This window comes from Podarcis vaucheri (assembly GCF_965113315.1).
Source record: "Podarcis vaucheri genome assembly, chromosome: 1".
Lineage (NCBI taxonomy): Eukaryota > Metazoa > Chordata > Lepidosauria > Squamata > Lacertidae > Podarcis > Podarcis vaucheri.
The window spans coordinates 16,223,565-16,244,500 of record NC_138759.1 but is presented as its reverse complement, the minus strand read 5'-3'; the positions used below and the strand labels follow the sequence as shown (position 1 = coordinate 16,244,500).

Genomic DNA, 20,936 nt, shown 5'->3' with positions numbered 1-20,936 from the left:
CATATCTAGCAATCCACAAATGAGCTCACCAGTCATTTTTTAATTGGGTCAAAGTGGGCTCCCCGGTGACCTCACTCTGGACTTCAGGGGCATTCCAGAAAATAGTGCTCTATGTGACACCAGGTATGAGATTCTGCCCCCCACCTCACTTAGGGGAACCATACATTTTGGTTGACCATGGAAGGCCAACCAAAACTCCTTTGCTCCTTAGTTAGTGCTTGATACATGTCACTGAGAAAGAAGACAGACTGGATAGGTCAGTTGGTAGACCATGAGACTATTAATTACAGGGCTGTGGTTTCAAGTCTCACATTAGGCAAAAGATTCCTGCATTGCAAGGGGTTGGACTACTAGATGACTCTCACAGTCCCTTCCAACACTACAATTATGTGGTTCTATGACAGACAGAGGGACGCGGGTGGCGCTGTGGGTTAAACCACAGAGCCTAGGACTTGCCGATCAGAAGGTCGGCGGTTCGAATCCCTGCAACGGGGTGAGCTCCTGTTGCTCAGTCCCTGCTCCTGCCCACCTAGCAGTTCGAAAGCACATCAAAGTGCAAGTAGATAAATAGGTACCGCTCCAGCGGGAAGGTAAACGGCGTTTCCGTGTGCTGCTCTGGTTCACCAGAGCAGCTTTGTCATGCTGGCCACATGACCCGGAAGCTGTACACCGGCTCCCTCGGCCAATAAAGCAAGATGAGCGCCGCAGAGTCGGTCACAACTGGACCTAATGGTCGGGGGTCCCTTTACCTTTACTTTATGACAGACAGATAGTTGGAAAGAATGGGATTATATTTTCCCCAAAGACCAAAGAAAGAGTTTTGAAACACCTGAGAGAGTAGCTAATTTTAAACTGCATCTCTTGTAAGTTGATGCTGATAACATTACCATAAATTATTTGCCGGTTCAGAAATAGTCCAGAGAAACGAAGGAGTTGACATTTTCGTATTTTGCCGGATAGATATGAAACATCCACGTCAACAATTATATGGCTGTAGAAGAAAACAGGGAAGTGAAGAAGACACCAAGCCCTAGGGCCTTCCTAGTGGCTCTGAGCTTTTGGAATGATGGGCTGCAATATTGTTTTAGGCAGTTGTTAATTGCTCGCTACTGCTGTTAAGCTCATTGTGCAGCACCTAGGCTTCTTGTCCTTCTTGATCCATCACTGTAAATACGCAGGCATCAGAAACAAATCTTACTGAGTCCTACAAAAGTGCTGTTTTATTGCAAATAAAGGATAAAGTCTAGTTATTTCTTCCTGGATATGTGTATAATGGAATCATAGGGCTGGAAGGGAACTCAAAGGCCCATCCAGTCCAACCCCCTGCAATGCAGGATATATTAGAGATGAGTTGTTTGTGTATATTGGGTGTGTGGCGCTGTGGTCAAAACCACAGAGCCTGGGGATTGCCGATCAGAAGGTCGGCGGTTCAAATCCCCACAATGGGGTAAGCTCCCTCTGTTCAGTCCCTGCTCCTGCCAACCTAGCAGTTTGAAAGCACATCAAAGTGCAAGTAGATAAATAGGTACTGCTCCGGCGGGAAGGTAAACAGCATTTCCGTTCGCTACTCTGGTTCACCAGAAGCGGCTTAGTCATGCTGGCCACATGACCCGGAAGCTGTACGCTGGCTCCCTTGGCCAGTAAAGCGAGATGAGCGCCGCAACCCCAGAGTCGGTCACAACTGGACTTAACGGTCAGGGGTCCCTTCACACACACACACACACACACACAATATCCGTAGTAGAATGCTGTCATCTCACGCTGTTAACAGCTGATAAGAGGGAGGCAAAAAAATTAATAATAATTAGATGAGGTAAAGTGAAAGATGTGGAGGGGAAATGTTCCTGTTATGATGAAATCAATTTGGGAAGAATGAGACTTGTAATCCAAAATGCTAAGTTGGTGGGCGTCTACTTCCCTAAGATGTTTAGATATGTGATTGAATGTTAATTGTGTTTTCTGTGTTGTACCAAGCAAATGGCCTTCTGAAAGTGTGTGTGTGTGTGTGTGTGTGTGTGTGTGTGTGAATGAAATAACAATATGAATTTCAAATAACCTGAAAGCTGCAAGGAGTAAATGGCTTTGTGGTGTTTCGCTGCTCGTGCATTGTTGTTTGCATACCATTACCCCTTTCTATATAATTCTTCTAGAATCATTGTTTGCAGTGATTGTGTGGGCTCCACTTCCATTTCCAACTCCCGACTGTTAAAATGAATGGAGAGCGTGCCACCGCATTGGGTTTGGAGCTGTGGGTGGAAAGCAATTCCATTCTCGGTTCTCGTGTACTTGTTAGAATATAACGATTATGCCGTGGAGCCTTTAGCACTCTCTCTCTCTGGGTCATCTGAGGATAGAGAGACAAGAACCACAGAAGACAGCCCAGTGAAGATTACTGCTCAGTATGCAGCAGTAGTTTAAAAGAGCAAACAGGATGCTTGAGTGCATTCAATAAGGACTAGGAGACAATAGCACAGTATCAGATGAATGGTATTTGTTCTAGTGCAGAACACAAGTTTCCTGCATTATCCTCATCTCAAAGTGACGGGAAATTAGAGATGAAAGAAATGAAGAGAGTCAGTGGAGATCATAGAACCGTAGAAGGGACCCTGAGGGTCATCTAGTCCAACCGCCTGCAACACAGGAATCTCAACTAAAGCATCCATGACAGATGGCCATCCAACCTCTGCTTAGAAACCTGCAAGGAAGGAGAACCCACCACCTTCCAAGGGAGTCCATTCTGCTGTCTTAAGAGCTCTTACCATCTGAAAGCGCTTCCTGATGTTTAGTTGGAATTTGCTTTCTTGTAACTTGGTTTATTGGATCAGGTCCCATCCTCCAGAGCAGGAGAAAAGAAGTTTGCTCCATCTTCCATTTGACAGCCCTTTAGCTATTTGAAAATGTCTATCACATCTCATCTTAAGTCTCCTCTTACCCAGGTTAAACATACCCACCTCCTTCAACCGTTCCTCATAAAGGTTTGGTTTCCAGACCCTTGATCATCTTGGTAGCCCTCCTCTGCACACGCTCCAACTTGTCAACATCCTCCTTAAATTGTGGTGCCCAGAACTGGACACCAGGTGTAGTCTGACCAGGTCAGAACAGAGTGGGACTGTTCCCTTGATCTGGACACTGTACTTCTGTTGATGTAGCCTAGAATAGCGGGTGGCGCTGTGGGTTAAACCACAGAGCCTAGGACTTGCCGATCAGAAGGTCGGCAGTTCGAATCCCCACGACGGGGTGAGCTCCCGTTGCTCGGTCCCTTCTCCAGCCAACCTAGCAGTTTGAAAGCATGTCAAAGTGCAAGTAGATAAATAGGTATCACTCCAGCGGAAAGGTAAACGGCGTTTCCGTGCGCTGCTCTGTTTCGCCAGAAGTGGCTTAGTCATGCTGGCCACATGACCCGGAAGCTGTACGCCAACTCCCTTGGCCAATAAAGTGAGATGAGCATCGCAACCCCAGAGTCGGTCACGACTGGACCTAATGGTCAGGGGTCCCTTTACCTTTAGAATAGCATTAGCTTTCTTTTCTTTTTGCTGCTGCATCACTCTGTTAACTCATGTTAAGCTTGTGGGCCTACTAAGACGTTAGGAAGTGTGTTGCTGTTAGCATGACAGCATTTAAAAGATGAGGATTAAATTGACTAGAGTAATCAAGGGCTACAATTGAAGTAGCTAATATAGGTGATGCAAGGGCACCGTGTAGAACAGCAATTACCGCTGCATTTTGCACAACTGAATTGCTAGCATCCTACTCATCCATTGAGCGGCAGACAATCTGGGCTGAAACTTCAGCACACATACAGATTATGCACTGGAGCTTTGGAGAAGAGCAGTGATGTTGGACCTCTTTGGGAGATGCCAGCAGGTACCCTTAGGAAGGTTTACCCCCCAACTTTATCGCTGTGCTAGCACTGTGCATGTCCAGCTGTCAGGGGAGCATAGTGAGCTCTATGGGAGTGGACCCCCCTCCATGCATGAAGAACGGCGTGTGCACACAGTGTGCATGAAGGCATCAGCTGCGAAGCAACCTTATCTCCCAGCATTGTTGCTGTCAGTAAGAAAGGAAGCTTTCACTCTGTTATGCTCTTAAGGTAATCTTCTTGTTGCATCAAAGCCGACAAGTGATTGTGAATGGAGCATTGCAATAGCATTATGATGCTTTTGCAAGAGCTTTGGCTCAGTGTTGCAGGTAGACAGTCTTACGGCGCAAGTAGGGTTTTTTTTTAAAAAAAAAACACACAAAACTGTTTATAGCCATGCTTTTAAAAGTTGACCCGGAACAGTAAGCTTGCTACATCATTAATAAAGTTATGGTTTCCCATTTTTAAAATATAGAATTTTAGAGATGGAAGGGGACCCCTTGCAATGCAGGAATATGCAGCTGGATTGAACCTGCAGCCTTGGCGCTATCGGCACCACGCTCTAATCAACTGAGCTGTCCAGGCATTTAATGTCATAAACTTTCATAATAGCCGTAAATAGTGTAACCCAGCCTCTTCCGACCTTGTGTCCTCCAGTTGTTTAGGACTGCAACTCCCATCATCCCTGACCTGGTTAAGGGAAGCTGGCACAACCTCTCTTGGGAGTCTTTGCTGAGCTGTTAATAGTAGTAATAATAATAATAATAATAATAATAATAATAATAATAATAATAATATAATTATTTATACCCTGCCCTCCCCGGCCAGAGCCAGGCTCAGGGCGGCTAACACCAATAAAATCACAGTAAAAACATAATAGGGGGAACAAGAAAATCAGTTTAAAATACAGGTTAAAATGCAATTTAAAATGCAGCGTCATTTTAAAAGTAGCCAATAAATCAAGACCATAAGGGGAGGGAAACATAAGGGTCAGACTGAGTCCAAACCAAAGGCTGGGTGGAACAGCTCTGTCTTGCAGGCCCTGGGGAAAAATATCAAGTCCTGCAGGTCCCTAGTCTCTTGTGACAGAGCTTTCCACTAAGTTGGGGCCAGTACTGAAAAGGCCCTGGCCCTAGTTGAGACCAATCTAGCCACCTTGCAACCTGGGACTTCCAAAATGTTGTCATTTGTGGACCTTAAGGTCCTCCGCGGGGCATACCAGGAGATTAATACCAGGAGATTAATACCAGGAGATTCATGCAGATTAAAAAAAAGGAAGGGGAAATAATAAAATTCTGCTTGAAGGGAAGTTGTTCTGAGCATCATAGGGCTGGGCCCAGACTTGCGCTGAGCAGAGCTCTTCTTGTGCTCGAAGGATGGGATGTGAGGCCGAGTCCTTTTCTTCCCTGTAGCCCCCTGAGATGCTCAGCCCAGAGGGTTGAGGGGGTCATAGAATCATAGAACTGTGGAGTTGGAAGGGACCCCAAGGGTCATGTAGTCCAGCCCCCTGCAATGCAGGAATCTCAGCTAAAGCATCCATGATGGACAGCCATCCAACATCTGGTTAAAAACCTTCAAGGAAGGAGAGTCCACCACCTCTCGTGGGAGACTATTTTCTGGAACAGCATAGGTGCTTGTGCTGGGGGTTGCAGTGGAAAGGGACAACCAATAGAAATTGCCACTCTGCTCCCTTTCACTAGTGGGGAGCCTCTATTGGATCAACGTTTCTTTTGCCCTTTCATTCATACATCATATGAAGTTTTGAACCCAACTTATAAGGTGCATTTTGATTTGATTGTTTGTATTCTGCCTGCTTTTTGTGTGTATGTGTGTCATTTAACCTCTATGACCAGTGCGGTCCCAACCTTTGCCTATTTTTCATCTTTCTTTTTTTTAATGTACTGACCTCTGTTTAAATTTATTGTCAACATATATGAAATGCTACATGTATGCAAACAAAGTTTTGGTGTAAGATCAGTTGTTGTTGTTGTTTTTCTTTTCTAGCTCTGCAATTCCAAAATGTACAGCATGTCAAGAAACAATAGTGAAAGATAAGGTATAGTTCCATCTCCCCACCCCCTCCCCAAAAAACCAAAAACAAACCACCTTATTGTGCATCTTAAACTAGGTTGCTTTGCTTATCTCAGACAAGAAATTGGCCTTTACTTTCTGCAGTGTAAATGCATTTCTTGCTCTTTTTCTCTTGCTCCAGAGTTTTTCATGAGTGCAGTTCTTGTATGGGTTGTCCTTTTCAAAAACAGGGCCCACCCGACCCCCAGGAAAGCAGGTAGAGCCAGATTCTTATAGCTGATCTTCTAACTCCTGATAGCAGACAGCTAATGATGAACTGTCTCCTTACTTGCTCGCCATTCACACATAACTGCAGATCTTCCCTGAGGAATCAGCCGAGATGCGTGTAGCCAACAATCCATAACAGGCGGATAGAGATGTAGTTATCTTGCACAAGTTCTATTATAAAAAGGCAAGCATGACAATATACCGTATTTTTCGCTCTATAACACGCACCTGACCATAACACGCACATCGTTTTTAGAGGAGGAAAACAAGGGAAAAAATATTCTGAATGAAACAGTGGACGTATCATTTTTGTGCTTCATGCTGTGGCCACAGACATGTGATCTGATGGTGAATTTGGGGTGACCCAATGCAAAAATCCTGAGAATCCCTGTGGATCCATGCTTTGTAACCACGTTTTTGCACCATTGCAGCCCCAGGCAACAGTGGGTGCGTGATTTTTTGGGGGGGGCAGGCTGTAGCCATGGACATGCTATGTGCTCTGATGGTGAATTTTGGCTGACCCAATGCAAAGATCCTGAGGATCCATGTGGATCCATGCTTTGTAACCACGTTTTTGCACCATTGCAGCCCCAGGCAACAGTGGGTGCGTGATATTTTTTTTTGGGGGGGGGACAGGCTGTAGCCATGGACATGCTATGTGCTCTGATGGTGAATTTGGGGTGACCCAATGCAAAGATCCTGAGGATCCATGTGGATCCATGCTTTGTAACCACATTTTAAGTGGGGAGGGAAGGAAAAACACAGAAGGCTAAGAATGCAGGAGAGGGCTATAACGTGAGGAAAGGAAGGCAAAAGTTTTCCCCCACCCACCTACACAAGCGTGCTCTCTCTCTCTCTCTCTCTCTCTCCCTCTCCCTCTCCCTCTCCCTCCCACCAGCATGACAGAAGAAAGCATTTTAACTGCATTAAGAACTATTTAGCAGCGAAACCTAAGCTTTGCCATCCCTTAAGAGGTACATTCACTGTAATCTTCCAGATCGCATGAATTTACAGGCAAAACACTGTTTAAGGATTTCATCCTTTTAAATGGAAGAAAGCATATTTGAATGCTGTGTGTCTCCAAAAACAAAAAGCAGGAAGTCAAATCAGAATTTTAAGCCGAACCTGTAATCTCTCTTCCCTTCACAAACATTGTTCCCTCCGGAGCAGGGAGAGGATAGAAGGACGGACGCTCTGCTTTTCCTCTCTTCTTGCCTGGAGGGGAGGGGCTTTCCCTGCTCTTTGTTCCGTTTGAGCAAACACAGCAACGAAACAGAGCAGGGAGGGCAGTAAGACCCTGAGGCAGAATGCAGGAAAGCAACAGCTTCCTCTCTCACGGAGCTCCCTTCTCCCTGAAGCGCGGTTTGATTTTTGCCTCATTTTTCGGCTCCAGGGACCACACATTCGCTGCATAACACGCACAGACATTTCCCCTTCCTTTTTAGGAGAAAAAATCTGCGTGTTATAGAGCGAAAAATACGGTAGTTCTGCAGTAGGGAGTTTGCAAACAATACACCACGGGTAGCTAACGTAGTGCCCTCCAGATGATGTTAGACTGCAACTACCATCAGCCCCAGCCAGGGGAGACGATGGCCAAGGATGATGGGATTTATAGTCCCACACCTTCTGGAGAACCCCACCACATTGGCTACCCCTGCAGTTCACCCAAAGAATGTAGGAGCTGGTAGTGTTGAGGATCGTGGGTTGTATTCACAAGAGTGCTATGGGGAACATTTCATCAGTGCAATGATTTCTCTTCATGCATCAGAATGTTCTTCACCCCATTCACTCCCTAAACCTATTGTGGAGGTTCCCACAACACTCTGGAGCAGATTTGGGGGTTGTGGGGGAAAGAGGAGGGGGGAGAGGAGGAAGTCCCTTGGCACAAGTGGAAATCGTTCTGCTTGTGCAGTTGAATAGAGCCTCAAGGATGTGGATCTATGCAAGAAAGGGAAGCTGTAGAAGGTTTATAGAGTCATGGTCAATTCACCAGAGAAGCAGATAGTTGGCCCATGGCAGCATCAGTGTTGTTGAAAACTAGAATGACTTGTCTCTTCACATTTTACTAGTGTGGAGTTTGTCCAGTCCCCATGGGGGAAAGTAGATGAAGTTGCATCCAGCGATGAAGAGCAGGTATTCCTCTCAAGTACAAGTATTGACTCGTCTTGTAGCAAAGCCAGCAGGTGATGCTTGGCAGCGATCATCTGATGGAGATTTGTCACTAGGCAAAAGTTGGCGGGATGGTTGAGGCTGTCATGAAAACCCTGCTTCTGGTCCTGCTGCACCAGTTAGTGGCTCTGTGTTGACACTCAAGCTGGGCAGGTGCTTGGAAGACAGCTAGGCAGGTCATCTGCTGAAGGAAAACACGCAGGGCATGTCCCAGAAGCCCTAGAAGGTTAAATGCTCCCTATGCAGGAAGTGTGCTGGTGCGCATTGTCCCTGATCAGGAGACACATAGCCGTGGTGTAATCTGCTTTGATTCGTAAGGACAGCTCCTCTGCTGCTACTGGGATGAGGCTAATGAATGACAAGCAGGTAGGAACTCGAGCCTTAACGATATATACAGCCAGGTAGTCAGCAGCATGCGGTCTCTGAGAACAATGCTGCATTCCGCAGTCCCAGAGAGGTGCAGTCATGCAGATAGAGGCTAACAAAGGGCTGTGGAGACGTGGGCTGCTGATGAAGTTCACTTGAAGGCGAATCAAATCGGAGGGATGCTGAGGAGCATGCAGAGAGCGCAGAAGGAGTAGAAGAAAGCCTGCTGTGCAAATAAAGCATTCATAGCAGAAGGCTAGATGTTGTGGTATGGATCACAGACCCAAACGCTCCTTGCAAGGCCGCACGCTCCAGGATTGAAGCCAGGTTACAAGGCTACAGGTTTTTTGGAGCAAGTCTGCTCAGCAGATGGGGGTGGGGAGCAATTTTGGCCCCTAGAGCTGCCTTTGCTCATGGGCAGGCTTCTGGGGACCAGATGCCAGTGGCATGTGGGGCCAGACTTAAAGCTGCATGCAACTCTTGACGATTGTGCAAAAGCCAGAGGTTTTGTAGACACGCATACCTGCCTCCCATCATGGCAAGCAAAAAACTTTGTTGACACATTTTAGTCAGGCAAGAGCACTCCAGGAAGGCACTAAGCAGGGCTGGTGACAGGTGAGGCCTGGGTGAGACCCCCAAGGACCGGATGGAGATGCAAGGAGGGCCACATTTTAAGGTTCCTCTAACCTTACAGCATACACTTTGTGCTAGAACTTGTTGGGAACCCAGATCATTCAGGGAAAAGCAGTTATGTACCCAGAAAATGTGGCGCCTATGTTGTTGAGTGCATTTCAGCTGTATGTGCTTTACGCCAAGGGTTGCCAAGTGTAGGGCACAGGGGCTTTGGCTGGGACTGCCTCTGTAATGAGCACCAAGTCATAGGCCAGATGTCAAGGCTACCAGAGGCCACTAGGTGTTGAAGTAGGTTGGTGGTTCGTGCCCACCCAGGGACACCATCGTAGGTGTCAAGGCCACCTGTACCAAAGAAAATGCCCACACTGAGCCCATAAAATGTAGAGGATGCGAGGTTCCAAGGCTGAGTCTGGGTCCTAGAGTGACCAGTAATGAGAAGACAGGAGATACTGAAGCTTGAACACCCTTTGTACAGAGAACACGCGATGCCGAGGATAGAGTTGGATATCAGGGGCAAAGGATGGGACTTGCCACTGAAACCATCATTGCTGAGAAATGTTAGGTACTGAAATTGGAATGTAAGCAGAGAAACTTTGTATTAAAAAACCCCAATAACTGAGACTTGAGCTGGGATTCAAACCTGTCAGGACAGAGAGAGAGGCTAGATATTGGGACTAGCACTAGGCATGAGTTGGTGCTGAGGACCAGAATACAAGTCAAACATCAAGACTGCCAGTTTAGAGAAACACTCTAGGTACCAAGGCGTGTGCTTGGCTACTGAGACTTCCAGATCCAAGGGATGCCAGGTGTTTAGGCTTGAACTGGAGCCAGCCAAGAAATGCTCTAGGTACTACAGCTTTAGCAGGATACTGAGACTGTTCATATGAAGGTAATCCTGGTATCCAGACTGGAGCTGGGCACCAAGACTGCAGTAGTTGTATTTGAAACATGCAGGGTAGGAGAAAGGACGGCTGTCGATACCAGCCCCATGCCTCCGTTGCATTGTTGTGAGAATTGGGTCATTTGAAAACCCAGCAGGACTGAATCCTTAAAACCAGGTGGTCTATGAATCAGTGTCAAGATCAAGGCTTTATGGTCAATGATCTGTGGGATCAGAGGTAGGTGGCACAAGGCACACACCTCATGTACCCAAGTTAATACAAGCACCTGGGTCAAACGTTGGACACTTAGGGAGGATATAACAGTAGCATTGACGTCAGACTGGGCATTGGTCCAGAGAATCGAAGGTGCCTGCTCAAGGGCAATTAATGCCCATAGAGGCACATAAACATGAATCCCAACATAATGCAGGAAAATGGCGAAACACAAGGTGAGCAACAGCTCAGGTAGGCCCTGTTGCTCAAGCAAATATCCACTAAGGCAGCTATCCCTCTTGTACTCTGCCATCCCCAGGAGCAGCCAAAGGCCAGTCTGGAATTTTCTTCCTCAAGAAGCTATAGAGAGATGGCTTGCCACATGGAGCAGTGGTCAGCAGTTGTTGACGACATCATCCAGGAAGACTCCTCCTACTTCCTTATTGGAGTGGAGGGCGGGAAGGGAGGTGGGAATTGATAATGCGTCACCATGCCAAAGCTAGTTGAGCTGGAGGCTTCTTAGAAGTGTTGACTCTTCTCCAGTGCCTAGTAAAGACAAATCTTAACTGTTGTTTTGTGGTTTTCATATTTCTTCACTCCATCATGGGTTTGGCCACCTGATCCCTTCTCTCATTCTCTGTTCCTTTGCTGCTACTGCAGCTGAGCTTGTTGCATTTTGGCTACAGAGCGTTTTTGGTGCACACCCTTCACTGTCCTATTGTGTTTCTCTCCTCCCTGGTTGCTCATGGCAGATTTCTATAACCCAGTGTAGGCTTTTGTTTCATCATAAAGCCGATTTCCTTTCCCACGGGCCATCTGTCCTATCTTCAGATGTTCTAAACTTGGGTCTGTGTGGTCTGCGGAAAAGAGAGTTGGGTGTTTGCTGGGCCACAAGAAGCATAGTGTGTTCTGCCACCTGTGATGGGGTAGACACTGGTTCTCTCCAGGTGTCATCAGCCCAAGCCTCAACTCCAACCTATGTTGGGAGGCATATGTAGAGGGGACCATATCAGTGACCTGTGATCTCACTTTGTCTGTGCATACACCACAATAAACCTGTGGGCATCATATTACTCAGAAGGAATGAATGCTCATTGACTTCGCTCAGGCTCTCTTGGCTCCATGGGGCCTAGAAAACTGTCTGGGTGATTCAAAATCAGTTAATTTTGTTTATTTATTATATACCACCCTTCATTCTAAAATCTCAGGGCGGTCCACAGATTAAAATACAAGATAAAAGCAAGTTTACTGGTGTATGTAGTTTAGCCTTCCCAATCTGGTGCCCTGCAGATGTTGTCCAACTCCCATCAGCCCCAACCAGCAATGGCCCATTGGTCAGGGATGATGGGAATTGTAGTCCCTTTGGAAGGGTGCCAGTTGGGCTGATGTGGTTCGTGGTCTGCCACTAACACAGTCAAATAACGTAGATCACTTCAGAACCTTCTTCCCCAATTTTTGTGGCATTGTGGTTGTTCAGCATCTTCAGTCTAAGAGGCTTCTTCACGGCTGGGCTTTTTAAAGGATAAATCTGTACCAGCTGAAGATCTGAAAGGCTACCTACAGTGGATATTCAGTTTTAATTCAGAATGGCTAGTCATACCATTTGATTCATTGGGATGCCAGCTAAAAAATTTGTAGCTCCTCATTTACGTTGCTTTGCACAAAACCAAGAGCAAACCTGCTTGTGTCCTAGATTTTTGTACTTGTGCGCCTGCTAATAAAAAAAGGCAAATTATCTGAGCAGAGAAACGAGTGTTCTAAAAGTGTAGACAACCTTCAGACCTGTATTCATAGCACAGCAGAAGAACATGATATAAATAAAAAAGAGCTTTTTCCCAGGCTACATTGGACATCGCAGCAACACTGTTGTCTTGCTGTGCATGCAGAAATCAGGATGTTTTCATTGTGCTGATTGATAGCCTGTCGGCACGAGGTGACAACAGCAGCACCCGCGCTCAAAACTGGTGTTAGCCGATATTGTTCTCGAGAAATTGCTCTGAAAACAATTTTCCTCGTTTCATGCGAATCTCTGTGTGTCTTTATATAGCTGTTAAAAAGCTGGCCTTTTAGTCAGCCACTTACAATCATGCAGCAGAGCTGCAATAGTGTGAAGACTTGGACCACTGCTATAACCATCTGTTAAATGTCTCTTAATTCTAGATATTTAAAGATAATTGCTGTCGGAGGGAGCTTCTTGCCCTTCAGATATTCTGCAGGAATGAAAATAAAGGTTGCAGAGAACAATTGACCTTGGGACAGTTGCTTGTAAGTAGTTGGAATATCTTGCAATTACTTTCCCCCACAGTTTACAGAATGGTGTGGTCTGTGTTCTGTGGTCAACTAACTAAAGTTCCCCAGCAGCTGCGTTCGCACATTAAGGTAAGCCAAGGTTTCTCAGTTATGCACTTTAATACCCATGAGCTGCCCAAATGCTCCTGCGTCACCCCTTCCCTGGTGCAAGTGGGAGAAATGAAAAAAGGAAGTTGCATCTAAGAATGGCTTCCCATTACATCTCGTTTATTTCTCCTTAATAAGGCAGGATTGCTACTCAACCTTAAGCCATGTAAGTCAATAGGCTTACAGAGCCCAGCCTGTTAGGAATCAGCAAACCACAGTCCTGGGTTTGGATGCGATGGGAAGCCAGTTTTTAACTGCAGCTGCTTGTTTTGCTTCCTGGCTCATGCGCAGGGAGGGAGTGATTGGGCAGCATGTGCAAGCGTGCCATTCATCCAAAGCAAACTACGACACGCCAGAAACCTTGGCTTATTGTGATGTGCAAACGTGTCCACCCTGTTAACCAAAACGAGGGAACGAATGTTGGAAAGCAGAGCGGCTAATGACCTCTAGACTTCGAAACCTCGAATATCATTCCCTGTTGAAAACATTAAGGGTGGATTTTGAGATCTCAAAAAAAACAGACCAAGCACCTTCAGTCTGATCTTTCTCTTGCTTTTCCCAACACTTACTCCCCCTGCTTTTTCTCTCCTGGTCCAGCCCTCAGTCAGGTCACACGCCGGTCACTGTTTGTGACCTATCAGATCAAAACCAAAGCACCAGAATAAAGTGACTATCTGCCAGGGGGTGTTGTGAACCAGCTCCTAATGCAATGTGAGAAAAGGTGCTGGTTATCCAAGCATAGTTGGCAGAAGCTACATTTTCATCTGCATCTATTGGAATTGCTTTTTCGACTTTTCGATTGTTTTATCGCTTATATGATTAGCATCCTGGGTTAAACCAGAGAGTCACGACTGGACCTAATGGTCAGGGGTCCCTTTACCTTTACCTTTATGATTACCATCCTGGGCTCCCTTGGGAGGAAAGGTGGGGCATTTAATTCATTAAATGTGTGCGAAAAGGAAGTGTTTGCAACGGTGGGTAGAGGAGACAAGATGTTTGGAACTGTGCCGTTAGGATTTGTGTGGTCACGAAAGATGTCAGGTACCAATATTTTGCTTTTTTGAACAAAGTTGGGAAACCACCTTACCTTTTCTAGGTGCTACTTTGGTAAGATTTAGGAGTTAGCCTCAAAGGTATCAACCACCACTTCTGCAAAAGGCATATTTAAAGCTTTTCTGGGTGGCAACCGCAGGTGTGTAGGTAGCCAGGTGTCTTGAGATTTTTCCAGCTTTACGCTAGTTAGTTACCGTATTTTTCGCTCTATTAGACGCACCTTTTCCCTCCTAAAAAGTAAGGGGAAATGTGTGTGGAGCGAATGCAGGCTGCACGGCTGTCCCAGAAGCCAGAAAAGCAAGAGGCTATCCCAGAAGCCAGATCCCTCTTGCTGTTCTGGCTTTTGGGATTCAGAATATTTTTGTTCTTGTTTTCCTCCTCCAAAAACTAGGTGCGTCTTATAGAGCGAAAAATATGGTATATTTGCACTTAATCTGAAACAAGGGAAAGGGTTGATTTTGAGAAAGAGTGGTGCTATCTCTCTTTAAATTAACTTGGTAAGATTCACCTGTTAATGGCTAAAGTGAGAAAATGTGAAACCCCAAATGTGAAACCGCCTGGTACATGTTTGCTTCAGACCCACCTGAGAAATGACTGTCTGTTTGAAGAGCTTCCATGCCCTCGGGCTGATTGCAAGGAGAAAATACTTCGAAGAGACTTGCCAGACCACGTAGAGAAGACCTGTAAATATCGGGAAACAACGTGTAAATACTGTAAAAACCAAGTCCCAATGATTATGATACAGGTGAGTGTTGCTTTTCACTAAAATAGTTCATTGCTAAAAGTTGCCATTGCTTTTTCAACTTCTGTATAGCAGGAACTTTAAAAAGGGTTGTTGTTTTTTTAACGGTAGGGAGGCATTTGGACCCACAAATGGTGCTGTAGTATAGAACCTGTGATCTCTGCTTAGAATCTAATCTGATCCACAGTGAATGGGACACTGTGCCCAGTGCAGGAAGACACCTCTTCTCTTTACTGGAGAAGCATTTTAAGCTGATCAAAAGGAGACCTGCTCTTAATTAACAGCTGCTTCCTTGGAGGCGCCTCTTGTTTTGGTCACAAGATAAACCCATCCATGTTTTATCATATCAGGCAGCCTTCCAGTGACATTCTGAAAATGAAAGAAAGCAAACAATTCTCTCTGCCCTTTCGGAAGGTAGAAAGGTGGTTTTTTTGTGGGGAGGGAAGGGAATCAAAGTTATGCAAACGAGATCTTTAAATATCTTTTGTTCTGCTAGCTAGAACTCAACGATTCATAGACTCTGCATGCCTCGCAGAGTTGGAAATCCCCTTTGTAGCTCAAGAACTAACAAACCAATTTTCCATAGCTTTCCAGAGCCTGGCGACTTTTGCACTGGTTCCTAATTTTTCCGTTTTGTCAACTTGTTTTATTGTCTCTTATATCTCAAATGCTTTGCTTTATTCTGTATCGTGCCCTGGTATCTGCACTGATGACCAGTGTAATAGAAGCCTGTTAATTAATCAGTTAGTTTAACTTCATTATATAGTTTTAGGCAACAGGCAAAATAAGTTTCCTCTTTAACCAGGTGTTTGGTTGTTTGACATCCAATGCCCTTTTAAAATGTGTTAGGGATTATTGGGTTGTTGTTCTTGTTTTCATTATGTATTTTGTGTTTTTATATTGTGATTTTATATTGTGAACTGCCCTGAGACCTGAGGGTATAGGGTAAAATAATAATAATAATAATAATAATAATAATAATAATAATAATAATAATAATAAACTTAACAACACAGAGAACTGTAAACTCATGGGGGTCAGCCCCCACCCCCATGTGCATGTCTGATATTTATTTATTTATAGATTTCATATATCACCTAATCACAACTGTGTCTAAGGAATGCAATACAATGAAAATTAAAATGGTTTAAAACTATAACATTGGAATTGCAGCTATATAGTCTGAAATCCATGCTGTTAATATTTTATGGAGTTGGGGGGGGGAGAAGTTGTAGGAAAGAAATCTAATAAATAGTGATGAAGATGATGATGATAGCATTTGGGGACCTGAGGTTGAAGAGTGTGCTACAGCTGGAAGCAAGGATTTTTAGTTTATTTACTTTAATAATTCGTTTTAAAATAATGTGCACCCTTGTGAATTATATCAGAAAGGAAATAAGTGTGTTGATGCTCTAAGTGTGACTTCAGTAACGAGTGTTGCAGGACTTCATAAACACCGCAATATATGTCTCCAAAGATCAGAGTACTGAGATGTAAATTACGAAGGAGAGACGTGCTGGTTCTTTAATGTCCTCCTGCGAAAATTATTAATGGACTTTCAAGTGTGTGATTTTCCCTTTCTTCCGCTTAGAAACATGAAGATGCAGACTGCCCTTGCGTTATGGTCACGTGTCCTCATAAATGTAGCGTTTCAGCGCTCCTGAGAAAAGAGGTAAGAGATCATATTGCACAGCCATTCATGAAAATGAAAGAATGAAGAATAGCCTGTCATATATTACTCGGCTTAGAATGTTGTTCTTAGTAATAACGTGCAAGAAATTTGCGAGAAGCAGCAGCTACAGTATGCTTTTTTTTTTTTTTGGAAAAAGGAAACAAACCTTCGTACTGTTATAAAGAGAAATCTCTATAGACTTCTCTGATTTTGTAATGTAGATTCCGCTTCCCCCTCTCCTATTTTTTTTCGTTGATCCTGTCTATTTTCTCATCGCTTCAGTCATAGTTAGAGCTAAATTCAAAATGCTTACTGCAGCTTTCAGAGAAGAACTTCTTAGCACCGTGTAACCTTTGCATCATTTAGGTGGTGTTCGTATTCTGAATTTAAGTTGTAGTTTTAAATGCTTTAAAAGTTTTTTTTTTATATAAAAAACAACAACCCTAAAATAATTTGAATAACAGAGTTCATAATATGTACTCTTGCAGTCTGTAATCTAGCTGATGCTTCTCCAGCGTTGAGGCTGGGTTTTGATTTTTACAAAAAGACCCAGTTTTTAAAAACGTTTTGTGTAGTACCCAACAAAGCAGTTCCATTAGCGCAAGGATTTCTGTTAGTACAAATCCCTGCTCTCTACGCTCTCTGTGCACCTCTGCGCTCTCCCCATATCTGTTCTGGATGCTTGGGAGAAACCCTGAAACGGATTTCGGGGGTTGGGGATGGGAAGTTCCTTTATGCAACCAGAAGTCTTTGCACCAGTAGGACTGTTGGCGTACGGCATGTGCCAAACGTGTGCAGCTCCCCAAGCGCGTGCAGATTGTGCTGGAAGAAATTCAGTCGGACTCCCAGCTTTTCAGTCGGTTCAGTCCTTTACTGACCAGGTCCAAAGCTTTAAGGCAGTTGCAATACTCTATATGCTTCCACTAGATCCGTAGTAGAAGGAGCAGGCTTCAAATGCAAAGCAAGTGCAACTCACAACATACATCCAGCACAGAGTTCAGTATCAGTCTGGCAGATCTTCTTCGCGGCAAAGCAAGAAGGCAATGCACGGCCCCCTCTTAATATACCCAAGAACGACCACACTTTTGCCAGGTCACAGTGACCTCCTTGGCCAGTTGCCAGGTCACTTTGACCTTCAAACACTAATTACAAGACCTGCAGGTGCAAGATAAGGGAAACATGGGCACCAGATTTTCAACAGCAATTGAAAGAACCTCAACAAGAACTACCTCATTGTAGCAGATCCAGCCGCTTATCGCCAATTAATAATGCGGCGGACTCACCCTGCTCACTGCCCCCAATTAAATATAGCGTGCACACCTCACCGTACATCAATTAATACAGAGTTTTGCAAATTTACCATGGGGTGTCGGGGGGGGGGAGGACTTGTGTGAGGGGAAACTTAATGATTTAGAGTCCCAGTCAGGAGTTGATCAAACAAACAAGGAAAGTGTATTCAACAAAGAGAAGTTAACTTACTACTAGAAGTGGGCAAAAAAGATGTCACGGTCTTAAATACACTAGTATAGGCACAGCTCTTCTTAAACTCCAGCCGCTATTAATCAGCTGGTAAGATGCTTAAATCACTTTCTGCTACTTAGTTATGACAGGCGGTTCCATTACATACTTTTATTGCAACACAGCTTCCTTCACGGATTTATTACCCTGGTTCATGAGCGAGGGGCACTTTCTCCCAGTTACTCACTCACTTAACAATCTCACTCCTGAGGTATTTGAAAATAGCATAACAGACCCAGGGGATCACCTCACCCCTTGTTACTGGGTTGGGAGTTTTGGACCTAGAAGAACTCTCCCTTCCTGGATAGAAAGAGATGCCGCTAGCCCGAATTCCCACAGGTTCTTCCTCTCCCAGTTCAGTCACAGCCCTCCCAGGACACTCCTGTCCTTTCCCAGACCCTCAACCCGGTCTCCATATCTAAGCTGTGAGTCTTTGCCCTCTCACTATGGATCGTCTCCTCAGTGTGGATGTTTAACTGAACTCAGGACCAGTTCTCCCTCAGTCTCACTCCCATCTCAAAACAAGCCCTGTCCATCTTCTCAAATCCGGCCCTATCCTCTTAAATCAAACCCTATTTCTCAACCTAAACCCTGTCTAACATCTCAAATCAAGCCCTGTCTCATAACCTGAACCTTAGCTCTCTCTAACTCTCTCCCTCCGAAACCGCTCCTTTTATTCTCTCTCCCATAGTGCTGCTCCTCCCCCTTGTGTGACTAGCTGACTCTGTAGCCAATCAGAGAGAAGCCCCGGTACTCTGGTGGAGTTTCAGGGGAACTGCGCCACCAGATTGGTCTGGCTCTGCCGTCCGTCACAACCACCCTTTGCATTTGATATTGTGTTCGGACAGACATCGCCTGCTACACTTAATTTGACCTGTGGAATTTTTTTGTCACTGGGAACAAAACTTATGCACTGGTAATTTAACTTTAAAGAGGTGATCCAGCTCCTGTAACCATCATTTTCAAGTATAGCGTTAAGAGTGACTTCATTACGCAGTCTTTAGGATAAACATCTAGCTGCAGAAAGGAAGAATGAACATCCTATGGGATTGCAGGGTAGAACTGGAAAATGTGGGAGGGCTAGAGGAGCTATTGCCTGTTGTCTGTTGCTTTCCCCCTGCAACACTGTCCAGCCATTTTTTTCTTCTGCCCATCAGTTCTCATTTGACATTTTCGTACGAGCACATAAATGCACCTCGCATCATTAACTGTCACACACATTTATGGAAATACATTGACCAGCGTCACATGTTGTTCCACATTAGTTTATTGGTATTAAATAGGGGGGAAATAGTATTTGTGATGGTCCAGTAAGGCATACTATTTAGCTGTCTGTATGGATCAATGAGGGACGCAAGTGGCGCTGTGGGTTAAACCACAGAGCCTAGGACTTGCCTATCAGAAGGTCAGCGGTTCGAATCCCTGTGACGGGGTGAGCTCCTGTTGCTCAGTCCCTGCTCCTGCCAACCTAGCAGTTCGAAAGCACTTGAAAGTGCAAGTAGATAAATAGGTACTGTTCTGGCGGGAAGGTAAACGGCGTTTCCGTGCGCTGCTCTGGTTTGCCAGAAGCGGCTTAGTCATGCTGGCCACATGACCCGGAAACTGTACGCCGGCTCCCTCGGTCAATAAAGCGAGATGAGCGCTGCAACCCCAGAGTCGGCCACGACCGGATCTAATGGCCAGGGGTCCCTTTACCTTTTTATGGATCAGTGATGTTAACTTTCTTATGATATAACACCCTCAAGCCTATTTACTTATGGTCCACTGACATGTAAGTTAAGACCCTAGAAGATGCTAACTTAGCATGATGCTAAGTTGTTTGTTCCATCAACACAAGAATTTCAATTGCCAAATGGAACCATCTCCCCGATTTCTCCCCTGCATGCTGTTCTGAGGTTCTCCTGAGCTGATTTGGGGGGAGTTCAAGTGAGAGGGAAGTCTTGTTGTGCCAGATTCAGTTGAATCTGGCCCTAGAGTCAAGAGCACCCCAAGAATGCTCAGTATTGATATCGGGACATACTAATAAACATCAATATTTTAGCACAACAACACGACCGACAGAGGTGATTTCTCAAATTGGGGGAGCAGGCCTGTCATAAGTCAAAGTGTATGTGCTGAGCAGAGGTCAGGAGCAGAGAGAGAGAGAGAGAGAGAGAACATATAATTAATGCCTGCTGTCTCATGAGTAATATACTACGAAACAACAGGTTTCAGTCCCGCCCCCCGAAATGGTGGGGAACAATCCCACAGGCATCTCTGAAAGAGAGGAGCATGGTCATTATTATCGATGTGCTTTTCATCCGCTGGTGAATCTGGCACAAAGATTATATGAGCTGATTTATCTCCCTGTGGGCTGTCCTGGTTTGGGCTGTGTAGACTGTGCACAGACAATGTAGTGAACTTGGAAAGGTAAATTGCAATTTAATAAACCTGAGGTAATGCCCCAAATTGGGTGATCTGAACTTTTGAGGCCACACAATATTTGTGATCAGCACCAAATTCCAAGGGATGTTTTGGAGGTATGTAAGGCCGAAGCGAACCAGCTCTGGATGTGGTCAGTGGCCTGAAATGGGGACTCCTTGGGAATAACATGTGTGATGCCTTGATTTCCATGATGGAAGAAAGGTGGGGTATAAATGTAAGAGGAACGAATCCATCAGTTCCATCTCCTCACTAAGTCTTCTGGTTCATAAAGAGTTTTCAGGATTAGACCTTTAGTAAATTCCTAGATTATTTCTGTGCTTTGTGATAATAGGGACACATCATCTGCTGTTTCTCATACTTTTCTCTCACACCATGTGCTACAAATCTCAAACAAAGAGCTGGCTATGCAGGCCTTCTTATTAGCAGCAAGGATGGGCCGAGGAGTGAGGCGGTTTGAAGCTCTGGAGAGATTGTACATGATAGGCCAGACTTGGCTCTCCAGCTGTTTTTGGACTCCAGTTCCCATCATCCCTGACCACTTAGGGGTGATAGGAGTTGCAGTACAAAACCAGCTGGAGACCGAAGTTTGGTATACCCTGCCCTAGGCTCTGGAATAGGCAATATTAGGACTCTCAAAGGTCCTAAAGCAGATGTAGGGAACAGGAAACATGGTTCTCCAGAAGTTCTTGAACTCCAGCTCCCATCATCCCC

The 20,936-nt window shown here is 45.1% G+C and overlaps 1 protein-coding gene across 2 annotated transcripts in view; it reads left to right on the top strand.

The window, feature by feature from the left end:
* TRAF3 (TNF receptor associated factor 3) overlaps nucleotides 1-20,936 on the top strand; it is a 47,924-nt gene that overhangs the window by 7,453 nt on the left and 19,535 nt on the right. For both annotated transcript variants that reach the window (XM_082218079.1, XM_082218078.1), the window contains 4 exons: nucleotides 5,864-5,915; nucleotides 12,580-12,684; nucleotides 14,447-14,614; nucleotides 16,203-16,283. In XM_082218079.1, coding sequence (XP_082074205.1) covers nucleotides 5,864-5,915; nucleotides 12,580-12,684; nucleotides 14,447-14,614; nucleotides 16,203-16,283 — 406 coding nt within the window. The remainder of the gene's footprint in view (nucleotides 1-5,863; nucleotides 5,916-12,579; nucleotides 12,685-14,446; nucleotides 14,615-16,202; nucleotides 16,284-20,936) is intronic.